General features: G+C 36.5%; 1 protein-coding gene across 3 annotated transcripts in view; it reads right to left on the bottom strand.

Moving 5' to 3' along the window:
• IPO8 (importin 8) overlaps nt 1-13,585 on the bottom strand; it is a 74,063-nt gene that overhangs the window by 27,610 nt on the left and 32,868 nt on the right. For all 3 annotated transcript variants that reach the window (XM_055280238.2, XM_055280239.2, XM_055280240.2), the window contains 4 exons: nt 13,279-13,444; nt 12,117-12,277; nt 10,937-11,062; nt 6,535-6,601 (listed from right to left, as the gene is read on the bottom strand). In XM_055280238.2, the coding sequence (XP_055136213.2) occupies nt 6,535-6,601; nt 10,937-11,062; nt 12,117-12,277; nt 13,279-13,444 (520 nt within the window). The remainder of the gene's footprint in view (nt 1-6,534; nt 6,602-10,936; nt 11,063-12,116; nt 12,278-13,278; nt 13,445-13,585) is intronic.

A 13,585-nucleotide genomic window follows, 5' to 3' on the forward strand; every position in this document is an offset into this window, starting at 1 on the left:
CCAATACAGGAGCACCCAGATTCATAAAGCAAGTCCTGAGTGAACTGTAAAGAGACTTAGACTCCCACACAATAATAATGGGAGATTTTAACACCCCACTGTCAACATAAGACAGATCAACGAGACAGAAAGTTAACAAGGATACCCAGGAATTGAACTCAGCTCTGCACCAAGCGGACCTAATTGACATCTACAGAACTCTCCACCCCAAATCAACAGAATATACATTTTTTTCAGCACCATGCCATACCTATTCCAAAATTGACCACATAGTTGGAAGTAAAGCTCTCTTCAGCAAATGTAAAAGAACAGAAATTATAAAAAACTGTCTCTCAGACCACAGTACAATCAAACTAGAACTCAGGATTAAGAAACTCACTCAAAACCACTCAACTACATGGAAACTGAACAACCTGCTTCTGAATGACTACTGGGTACATAATGAAATGAAGGCAGAAATAAAGATGTTCTTTGAAACAAACGAGAACAAAGACACAACATACCAGAATCTCTGGGACACATTCAAAACAGTGTGTAGAGGGAAATTTATAGCACTAAATGCCCACAAGAGAAAGCAGGAAAGATCCAAAATTGACACCCTAACATCACAATTAAAAGAACTAGAAAAGCAAGAGCAAACACATTCAAAAGCTAGCAGAAGGCAAGAAATAACTAAAATCAGAGCAGAACTGAAGGAAATAGAGACACAAAAAACCCTTCAAAAAATTAATGAATCCAGGAGCTGGTTTGTTGAAAAGATCAACAAAACTGACAGACCGCTAGCAAGACTAATAAAGAAGAAAAGAGAGAAGAATCGAATAGACGCAATAAAAAATGATAAAGGGGATATCACCACCGATCCCACAGAAATACAGTCTACCATCAGAGAATACTACAAACACCTCTACGCAAATAAACTAGAAAATCTAGAAGAAATGGATAAATTCCTCCACACATACACCCTCCCAAGACTAAACCAGGAATAACTTGACTCTCTGAATAGACCAATAACAGGCTCTGAAATTGTGGCAATAATCAATAGCTTACCAACCAAAAAGCGTCCAGGACCTGATGGATTCACAGCCGAATTCTACCAGAGGTACAAGGAGGAACTGGTACCATTCCTTCTGAAACTATTCCAATCGATAGAAAAAGAGGGAATCCTCCCTAACACATTTTATGAGGCCAGCATCATCCTGATACCAAAGCCTGGCAGAGACACAACAAAAAAAGAGTATTTTAGACCAATATCCTTGATGAACATTGATGCAAAAATCCTCAATAAAATACTGGCAAACCGAATCCAGCAGCACATCAAAAAGCTTATCCACCATGATCAAGTGGGCTTCATCCCTGGGATGCAAGGCTGGTTCAACATACACAAATCAATAAATGTAATCCAGCATATAAACAGAACCAAAGAAAAAAACCACATGATTATCTCAATAGATGCAGAAAAGGCCTTTGACAAAATCCAACAACCTTCATGCTAAAAACTCTCAATAAATTAGGTATTGATGGGACGTATCTCAAAATAATAAGACCTATCTATGACAAACCAACAGCCAATATCATACTGAATGGGCCAAAACTGGAAGCATTCCCTTTGAAAACTGGCACAAGACAGGGATGCCCTCTCTCACCACTCCTATTCAACATAGTGTTGGAAGTTCTGGCCAGGGCAATCAGGCAGGAGAAGGAAATAAAGGTATTCAATTAGGAAAACAGGAAGTCAAATTGTCCCTGTTTGCAGATGACATGATTGTATATCTAGAAAACCCCATTGTCTCAGCCCAAAATCTCCTCAAGCTGATAAGCAACTTCAGCAAAGTCTCAGGATACAAAATCAATGTACAAAAATCACAAGCATTCTTGTACACCAATAACAGACAAACAGAGAGCCAAATCATGAGTGAACTCCCATTCACAATTGCTTCAAAGAGAATAAAATACCTTGGAATCCAACTTACAAGGGATGTGAAGGACCTCTTCAAGGAGAACTACAAACCACTGCTCAATGAAATAAAAGAGGACACAAACAAATGGAAGAACATTCCATGCTCATGGGTTGGAAGAATCAATATTGTGAAAATGGCCATAATGCCCAAGGTAATTTATAGATTCAATGCCATCCCCATCAAGCTACCAATGACTTTCTTCACAGAATTGGAAAAAACTACTTTAAAGTTCATATGGAACCAAAAAAGAGCCCACATCGCCAAGTCAATCCTAAGCCAAAAGAACAAAGCTGGAGGCATCACACTACCTGACTTCAAACTATACTACAAGGCTACAGTAACCAAAACAGCATGGTACTGGTACCAAAACAGAGACATAGATCAATGGAGCAGAACAGAGCCCTCAGAAATAATGCTACATATCTACAACTATCTGATCTTTGACAAACCTGACAAAAACAAGAAATGGGGAAAGGATTCCCTATTTAATAAATGGTGCTGGGAAACTGGCTAGCCATATGTAGAAAGCTGAAACTGGATACCTTCCTTATACCTTATACAAAAATTAATTCAAGATGGATTAAAGACTTACATATTAGACCTAAAACCATAAAAACCCTAGAAGATAACCTAGGCAATACCATTCAGGACATAGGCATGGGCAACGACTTCATGTCTAAAACACCAAAAGCAATGGCAACAAAAGCCAAAATTGACAAATGGGATCTAATTAAACTAAAGAGCTTCTGCACAGCAAAAGAAACTACCATCAGAGTGAACAGGCAACCTACAAAATTGGAGAAAATTTTTGCAACCTACTCATCTGACAAAGGACTAATATCCAGAATCTACAATGAACTCAAACAAATTTACAAGAAAAAAACAAACAACCCCATCAAAAAGTGGGTGAAGGACATGAACAGACACTTTTCAAAAGAAGACATTTATGCAGCCAAAAAACACATGAAAAAATGCTCATCATCACTGGCCATCAGAGATATGCAAATCAAAACCACAGTGAGATACCATCTCACACCAGTTAGAATGGCCATCATTAAAAAAGCAGGAAACAACAGGTGCTGGAGAGGATGTGGAGAAATAGGAACACTTTTACACTGTTGGTGGGACTGTAAACTAGTTCAATCATTGTGGAAGTCAGTGTGGCGATTCCTCAGGGATCTAGAACTAGAAATACCATTTGACCCAGCCATCCCATTACTGGGTATATACCCAAAGGACTATAAATCATGCTGCTATAAAGACACATGCACACGTATGTTTATTGTGGCACTATTCACAATAGCAAAGACTTGGAACCAACCCAAATGTCCAACAACGATAGACTGGATTAAGAAAATGTTGCACATATGCAGCACGGAATACTATGCAGCGATAATAAATGAGTTCGTGTCCTTTGTAGGGACATGGATGAAACTGGAAACCATCATTCTCAGTAAACCATCGCAAGGACAAAAAACCAAACACCGCATGTTCTCACTCATAGGTGGGAACTGAACAATGAGAACACATGGACACAGGAAGGGGAACATCACACTCCGGGGACTGTTGTGGGGTGGGGGGAGGGGAGAGGGACAGCATTAGGAGATATACCTAATGCTAAATGACAAGTTAATGGGTGCAGCACACCAACATGGCACATGGATACATATGTAACAAACCAGCACATTGTGCACATGTACTCTAAAACTTAAATAATAATAATTTTAAAAAAAAGAAAAATTATAAAGGTTAAAAAAACTTAATATATTCAAAAGCTAGCAAAATGGAAATTACAAATATTGATAAATAATTTATTTAAGAAAATAATTTGAAAAATAAATTATCTAAATATGGAATTTCTAAAAGTTCTAGCATGGCACTGGGATAAAAACAGATACACAGACCAATGGAACCGATTACAAAGCCCAAAAGTAAATCTACCCATTTAGGGTCAATTAATTTTCAACAAAGATGCTAAAAACACACAATGGATAAAGGACAGTCTCTTCAATAAATGGCACTGGGAAAACTAAATATCCATTTGCAGAAAATCAAATTAGACCCTCATCTTACACCATATGCAAAAATCTACTTGAAATTAATTAAATACTTAAGCTTTAAGATCTGACATGATAAAACTACTAGAAAAAAAACACGGGAAAAGCTTCATGGAAACTTGGAACACTGGTTGGGGGAATGATTTTTTTTTTATTTTTTTTGATATGAGGATATGATCCCAAAGCACACACAACAAAAGCAAAAACAGACAAAATAGGATTACATCAAACTAAAAGGCTTTTGCATAGCAAAGAAAACAATTCACAGAACAGACAACCTCCAAAATGAGAGAAAATATTTATAATCTATATCAAATGAAGATTTAATATCCAAAATATATAAGGAACTCAAACCATTCAGTAGAAAGAAAATAACCCAACTTAAAAATGGGCAAAGGAACTGAATGGATATTTCTCAAAAGATTATATAAAAATGGCCAACAAGAATACAAAAAAATATTTTAAATCACTAATCATCAGAGAAATGCAAATCAAAACCACATCATATCTACAAGGATGTCTATTATCAAAAAGACGAAAGTTAAATGCTGGAGGGGATGTAGAGAAAAAGGAAACTTGTATACTCTTGGTGAGAGAGTAAAAACAGCCACTCTGGAAAGCAGTATGGAGGTTCCTCAAAAAATTAAAAATAGAACTATCATATGATCAAGTCATCCTAGTACTGGGTATATATATCCTAAGGAATTAAAATCAGGATCTTGAAGAGATAATGTGCCCTCCTATGTTCACTGAAGCATGTTTCACAATAACCAAGATATGAAAATACCCAAGTGTCCACTGACAGATGAACAGATAAAGAAAATGTGGTATATATACATGATGGAGTACTAGTCCACCTCAAAAAAAAGAAAATCCTATTATTTGCAACAACAGAGATGGACACACTATGTTAAGTGAAATAAGCCAAAAGAGAACTTCCAGAAATTCTTTTATTATTAATTAAAGGCCATAGTTTACATTAAGGTTCACTCTGCATTGTTCATTCTAAGGGTTTTGACAAATGTATAGTGACGTATTCATCATTATTGTATCATACAGAGTAGTTTCACTGCCTAAAACTTCTGTGCTCTACCTATTCATCCTTCCCTCTCTCCCATCCCCAAGCCCTGGCAACCACCGGTCTTTTTACTGAAAGATGTACTTTTTTAAAATATTTATTTTTTAATTGACAAATAAAAATTGTATCCATGATTTATACACCATTTTGAAATACATGTATTTTGTAGAATGACTAAATCTGGCATCCATTACTTCACATACCTTTTTGTGGTGACACCACTTAAAATCCACTCTTAGCAATTTTCAAGTATATAATACATTGTTATTAACTATGGTCACCATTTTGACCAACATCTCCCCTCCCTCCACTTCCTGCTAACTAAATTCTGTTCTATGAGTTTGAGATCTTGTGGTATCTGTCTTTCTGTGCCTGGCTTATTTCACTTAGCATAATGTACTCCAGGTTCACCCATGTTGTCACAAATGACAGGATTTCCTTTTTAAGGCCGAATAGTATCCCACTGTTTATATCTACCATATTATATTCAAGTACTCTTCAGATATTTTTCACATATATTAGCAGTACATGCTCAACTTTTTACTCACAGAGTGAACAATAAAAAGCCTGGAGATAACTGCTCTTAATCAGAGACATGCTTTTCCTGCATCCTTCTATCTGAGTACTACACAGCTTGCATCTCTCTCACACCCACATGACGTGGGGCTAGCATCTTCAAAATGCTTGAATATGATGGAAGACTCACCTCCTCTACAAAATTCCCATCAGCTTGTAACATCTAGCATTAGTTACTGATTCTACTCAGAAGTCAGGTACCATAATAGATAATAGAACAATTAATTCATACTTTGAGACAGGATTTCACTCTGTTGCCCAGGGGGAGTGCAGTGGCACAATCACAATTCATGGCAGCCTCTACCTGCCAGGCTCATGTGATCCTATCACCTCAGCCTACTGAGTAGCTGGCACCACAGACACATGCCACCACACTCAGCTATTTTTTTTTATTTTTTGTAAAGACAGTGTTTCACCATGTTGCACTGGCTGGTCTTGAACTTCTGGGCTCAAGCAATTCACCCACCTCAGCCTCTCCAACTACTGAGATTACAGGTGTGAGCCACGGTGCCCAGCCATTTCACATTTCTGATTTTAAAAAATGCCTATTAAACATTTTTCAATCCCAGATTAAGGTAACCTCACCTAAACCTCATCCCAGTTCATTTCTAGCAATGTACAATTTAAAATTACTGTCCTTTAAAATTCTAAAACCAAAAATTCTTTGTTGGATGTATAATTTTTTATCTCTGAATGAAAATACAGATATTTAACACTAGAAAGGACATCCAAAAATTAAAGTGATTATGCTTCTCTTTCTCAAAATTGTCCATCTTGTTAAATCTGAAGGGTCCTAAAATTATACTTTGAGTTCAAATTTTTAAAATTTTTTCAATTTATCTTTTTATTTAACCTTTGAACTTACCAATTACATGTTTCTGCAGAACAAGATCAATGATCCGTAGACAGATATTCTCTAACTGCTGGGTAATCTAAAGATAAATTTTAAATATTAAGCTTAAAACTATCATAATTAAGTTAATATATAAATTTAATATTGTGCCAATAAAAATATCAACAGGACATTTTTGAGATGGTAACTTGACAATTCTAAACTTCATGTGAGAAACTAAACATGAAAGAATAATCAGAAAATTTTGAAAAATAGACTGACAGAAATGGGGGTAAAATCCATAACTTAACAATTTATATTAGTTCCTTACCATATATTTTATACCAAAATAAATTCCTAATAGATAAAAGATTTCAGTGTGAAGAAATAAACCATAAAAAAATAGAATAATCCTGAAAAGGGAAAATGACTCAAAGCCCAGAAATAAAAAATGAAAAGAATGAAATCATCTGACTAAAAAATTAAAGAATTTTGCATGGGGCATGGGGAAGTAAAAAAAAAAAAATGAGTGAAATATTTTCAAATGGTATCACAAAGATCAAATTCCCCTTATATAAAATTGGTGAATTTTTAAAAATTGAAATACAATAGAAAACAAATGTGTTTCTTTTTTTATAATCTTTGCCTGTGTTTATAAAAAGATGTTCATTATAATACATGGTAAGAGTACAAATTCCAAGTGCAACATTAACAATTTTGACCTATTAAGACTGGCAATGATCACAATTATGGGGCTGGGAAGAAAGACCCTGTTGTATATTGATTTCTGGAGTGTAAATGGTACACACAATGAAGGACAAGTTGGCAACATCCTTCAAACTTACCCATACAAATCACGATGCAAACCAGCAATTCCACTTCAAGGGATTTACCCTTCACACATATTATGTGTGCAAAATGACACATAAAAGGCCATTCATTCATTTCAGCAATGTTTGTGATTACTAGCAATCAAATGTCCATTTAAACAAGAGAGTTAAATTATATCCACTAAACTGGGACTGGTGAAATAAATCTGACACATCATACAAGGGAATATTAAGCAACCATTAAAAATATATAACTTTATTGATGGACATGGAAGGATCACCAAGACATATTAAGTTAAAAATGGCAAATAAAAACTGTGTATAGCATGCTATCATTTCCATAAAAGAAAAATATACACATTCAGTTTTTGCTTATATGTTAATAGAAAAATCTCTAGAAGGACCCAAAAACCTGGTTTAAAAAAAAAGGAAAAAAATAGCTACTTCCAGAAAGGAGAATTAGATAGCTGGGGAGTTGAGTGAGAAGGTAAAATTTCACTGAATTTTCTTTTCACATCTTTTGAATTTTTCAACGTATGTTTGTACCAAATATTTTAAAATAAGTTAAAATCCATGACAGGTTACATTTTTCATGTAAATGTCCTATTTTAACTGTCAAGTATATTCTAATATTCAACTTAAACTACTGCCTTAAGGTTCAAATGATCCAAAATTTCCCACTTTAAAAAACTGTCAATATGCTTAAAACCATTAAACAAAAATGCATATGCTTAAGCACCTATTTTAGATTCACAATTTTGTGTTTCATACACTATTTGTCAGTGTTTCATAAATGTGGTTTATCCTTTTAAGGAAATACTGTTTTCAAAGTTTGCTTTTAATAAGTTAAAGCTCAAAATCTTGGTCAGGAGACCAAGATTCCAGTTGGTTTTGCCTGTAATTATTCATGGCCTTGGTAAAGCCATTTAGCTGAAGGCTTTAGGTTTTTTTTGTCTTTAGGTGATGCTATATTAGTGTGTCTCAATTTTCACCCATGCCTCTCTTGATAATCACAATAAGTTCACATGTCCCTTTAACATTATTTGGAATTCAAAATAAATTTAATATCAAGAGAAAAAATAAAAACAGAAAGATGCTGTTTTGTTTTTAAACTATCCCTGCAGCTCATTCTACTACTCCCCACACACACTTGTGAAAACTGGATGAGGTGATTTCTAAGGTCTCTTCAAATTTAAAATACAAGTCCTAAGTATAAGACAAAAGAACTACCCCTTAAATTTACTTGTAATTTAATTTGGAACATCTCACTGTTACCAAGAGGACCATATAGTTTCAATACAGAAGGACACAAAAATAAAATAATGAAAATGAAAATAAAAATTAAGCCCTTTAGGCAAATGAAGACTAGTCCAGAAGAGTATCAAGCTTTTTTTTTTTTTTTTTGAGACAGAGTCTCGCTCTGTCCCCCAGGCTGGAGTGCAGTGGCACGATCTCAGCTCACTGCGAGCTCCGCCTCCCGGGTTCATGCCATTCTCTTGCCTCAGCCTCCCAAGTAGCTGGGACTACAGGTGCCCACCACCACGCCCGGCTAATTTTTTGTATTTTTAGTAGAGACAGGGTTTCACTATGTTAGCCAGGATGGTCTCGATCTCCTGACCTAGTGATCTGCCCACCTCAGCCTCCCAAAGTGCTGGGATTACAGGCGTGAGCCACCGCGCCCGGCCTTATCAAGCCATTTTTAAGAACCAAGACGGCCGGGCATAGTGGCTCATGCCTATAATCCCAGCACTTTCAGAAGCTAAGGCAGGCAGATCACTTCAGGTCAGCAGTTCCAGGCCTGCCAGGCCAACATGGTGAAACCCCTTCTCCGCTAATAATACAAAAATTAGCCTGGCATGATGGCAGGCAGCTACTCAGGAGGCTGAGGCAGGAGAATCACTTGAACTGGGAGGCTGAGGTTGAAGTGAGCTGAGATTGTGTCACTGCACTCCGGCCTGGGCAACAGAGCAAGACTCGTCTCAAACAAATAAACAAACAAACAAAAAAAACCAAGTCATCTTCCATTGGCACAACATAAACACAGGATAAACCAACAGCTATGGCCGGGCACAGTGGCACCCACCTGTAATCCCAGTACTTTGGGAGGCTGAGGCAGGCGGATCACGAGGTCAGGAGATCGCGACCATCCTGGCTAACAAGGTGAAACCCCATCTCTACTAAAAAAATACAAAAAAATTAGCTGGGCGTGGTGGCAGGTGCCTATAGTCCCAGCTACTCAGGAGACTGAGGCAGGAGAATGGCATGAACCCAGGAGGCAGAGCTTGCAGTGAGCGGAAACAGAGCCACCGCACTCCAGCTTGGGTGACTGAGCGAGATTCTCTGTCTCAAAAAAAAAAAAAAAAAAAAAAACAACAGCTACATGGTTTAACAATGCTATTTAAAGAAGTAGTAGCAGCCAGGCATGGTGGCTCACACCTGTAATCCTAGCACTTTGGGAGGCTGAAGCGGGTGGATCACCTGAGGTCAGGAGTTCAAGACCAGCCTGGCCAACATGGTGAAACCCCATCTCTACTGAAAATATAAAAATTAGCTGGGTGTGATGGTGCACACCTGTAGTCCCAGCTCCTCGGGAGGCTAAGGCAGGAGAATTGCTTGAACCTGGAAGGTGGAGGTTGCAGTGAGCCAAGATCATGCCACTGCACACCAGCCTGGGTGACAGAGTGAGACTGTCCCAAAAAATTAAATAAATAAAAGTAGTACTGGCATCTGCTTCCTAAGTGCTCACCTTGTAAAACAATAATTGCCATCAGTGCCAAACAAGTCAACTTGCACTCACGGAAGTAATGAACAAAAATCTAATTTGAGTTAAGGAGAGGCCATGGGATACTTGGGAAGGAGCTATAGGTTTTAAATTGGGATAAACTGATACATTATCAAAATGATCTGACTACAAACCCAAATGTACAACTTACTAGCTCTGGGACCATGAGCAAGTTTCTTAAATCCACCTGAACTTTGTTTTCTGCTTCTGCAAAACAGACTACCATTACCTGTGCTAGCTATGTCATGGTGGCACTAGTAAGATCATATCAGATGATGGATGTGAAAGCACTGGATAAATAGCTGTATAAAGTCTTATCCCAATAACACTCTGGATTTCAGTTGAGTAAATATGCTTTTCAACTCTTTCACTTATTCCTTTCCATTTTTACAGTACTTGTTATATCAGAATTCTGTTCCATTACCTAACACTTGCAACTGTGATTGAACTGCTGTCTGTCACTCTCTACCAAGAATTCTAGATTGCTGGTTCCCAGAAAGCTGGGCTCGTTTCTTATTCAATTTGGTATTCCCCAAGAACCTAGCCTGGCACATAGCAGATATGATTAACGGAACTCAAGTTAATATAAAGGGATATACTATATACTTTATAATATTTACATTATAATATTATAAATAGTATGATGCAATATTATGTTACTCAGTCATTTTAATGTTTCTATAAAATGTGAGGGCAATTTTTAAAGCCTAGCAACATAACTAAGTAGCAATTTAAAAGTGGAGACTTCAAAATTCATGGCCACTGATCACATAAATTTCAGTTAAATGGTACTATTATATCATAAACCACAAAGAAATCTCACCTCTTTATGATCTTCTACAACTGTTAAGATAGTATCAATGGTATGTAAAATTCCCATAGCCATTACTGTTTTGTCTTCGACTTCTTCATATTCATCACTTTGAAGAACTTTGCCAAATATCTCAGCCTATGAAAATAACATTAAAGTATTCCAAAATTAGTAGTACTCTTATGTCCCCCCTTTATAAAAGTTAGCAAAATGGCAGTGTCACACATCTGAAGTCTGCATTGCTCAAACTTTGAAGTCTGCACTTTGCTGACTGAATCATCTCTCTTCTTAAAGTAACAGAACCTGTCATGTTTTAAATATAGCTATTTACATTAGCTATTATATCCAGAGAGCTAATATTTAACTTCTGATTGTCACTAAGCAAGTAAAATCACAATCTAGGACAAGTGAAATCAAGTAATAGTAAAAAGAAAAATGCAATAGAAGACTGAGAAGTCGAGGAATCACTTAGAAAATGAAACAAAAAAAAACAGACATGGAAAACAGGAGGAAAAGTTTTTTTAAAAAAATTAGAGACACAGTCCAGATGTGATTCTCCACATCAGGAAATACAGAACAGAAAAAAGAATAGTAAGGAGAACTTTATCAAAAAAGTAAAACAAAAAATTGCCCCAAACTGAAGGAAATGAGCTTCCTGATTCAAAGCCCAGAAATTAAAACTTTAGAAGGCACATATTATAAAATTTCAGAATATTCTAGATGAAAGAAATTATCCTAAATGTGATTAAAGTCTAATGAACTATAGAAGTATCAGAATAATTTTTTATCAATATTTCAGTTACAGTCATGCATCGCTTAACACGGATATATTTTGAGAAATGTGTCATTAGGCAATTTCATCCTTGCTTGAACATCATTGAATGTACTTAGGCAAATCTAGATGGCATAGCCTGTTGCTCCAAGGCCACAAACCTGTACAGTTTGCTAATGTAGTGAATACTTAGGCAATCACGACACAATGGAATTATTTGTATCTAAACATACAAAAGGTACAGTAAAAATATGGTATTATAATCTTATGAGTGCACCATCGTATATGCAATCTGTCATTGACTGAAATGTTGTTATGCAGCACATGACTGTACAAACAAAACTGAACTCCATATTTTGGAGTTTATTTAGATTACTCAAAGTTTCTAAACCAAATTAACATAAAACTGCCCGGTCTTACCAAGTGTTGGGTCATATCAACAGCAATTGAGGCTACCTCTTGACTGTATTCACAGATCATCTTCTGGATGACATTAGTAACATCATCATTTTCTGTCTCTCTAACAATGTGCAACAGTTCCTGCATAATAGGCCTCACATGTGGCTTCATATATTCCTTAGCTAATTCAATAAAACAAACAAAAGTAATAAAAATTACCATGCCCAGATGATAAAAGGAATTAACTTCGTCACAAGGTCAAGTGACCCAGGGTAATACCTAAATCAGGTTCTAGATACACACTTGCTCTGTGGTAAGTTACAAAGCTGTACCAAAATAATGTTCACCAATATATCAATTTCCCAAGAGTAATATAAGGATAAGAAGTTCTGCACAGGAGAGAACTGCCCTGTGCAGAAACTATCCCAAAATACTAATAGCCCCCTCTGAGAAATTCTAATTATACATACACTTGGTCATCAGAATGACTTGGAAAACATGAATCAGTTCTCATGACAAGTTATAAAAAATCATGTACATGAAGACTATCCCGAATACTGATGGGGCCCCTTCCCTGCCCCAGGCCATCTCTACCACCCTCCCTTGCCATGGGTACAATATCCAATCCTCCCACTGAAACATTGCTGAATAGAGGCAAACTACATTCATGTTCTTCATAAAGCTGAACTTACTTTCAAAGGTTTATTTGAACTTTGATCAGAACACTGAACAAATGAGACGTCTGTTATCACTCACTAGAAATACTACTTGCTACTTTCAAAACTAGGGGAATCAGAATCCCAGAGGTGAAAGGAATCATGAAGTCATCCGGTCCAACTCCCCTAAACTTAAATACGTGGAAACCTGAGCCTTGACAGATCACACACCTTGCCCAGGTTTCCATGGCAAGTTAGGAGCAAAATCAAAACTGGGCCCAGGTCTCTTTATACCCAGCCTATCCTAGGGCCCCATAATGATTAACATGTTTCCTAACCTAAAATTCTGAAAACTACAGTCAATAGGAACACCTAAAAAGGACAAGAATAAATTCCTACAAAATTCTGAGAGGGCAAAACCTCAGAATTCCAAACCCTGAACCCTCAGACATGGAGATGCATCTTCATTAGGGAAGAAAGTAAATGAAATTATTTGAGAAAACGTCTAAAAGGTATTTTGGCTTTACCTTGTATCTGGTTAGAAATTAAGGACTGAAGAGCAAGGGCAGCTTCAACTTTGACAGGCATCTCTTTATCTTCAATCAGGCTCTTCTTCGCTAATTCAACTGCATTTCTTAGATTGAGCTCATTATGGAACTTCAAAGAACTAAATGCATGAAGTACCCAGCAAGACTGTATTATTAAAAAAGGTAAGTAGGGAGCTATTAGGATTACAGCATTCTGTAATAATGTCACAGATGTAAGAACTTCTTAGTAAAATATCATCAATTCTATGAAGAAATGTTTGCTTTTGGGGTAACATAGTAGCCTTAG

The sequence above is a fragment of the Symphalangus syndactylus genome, chromosome 5 (genome assembly GCF_028878055.3).
Source record: "Symphalangus syndactylus isolate Jambi chromosome 5, NHGRI_mSymSyn1-v2.1_pri, whole genome shotgun sequence".
Lineage (NCBI taxonomy): Eukaryota > Metazoa > Chordata > Mammalia > Primates > Hylobatidae > Symphalangus > Symphalangus syndactylus.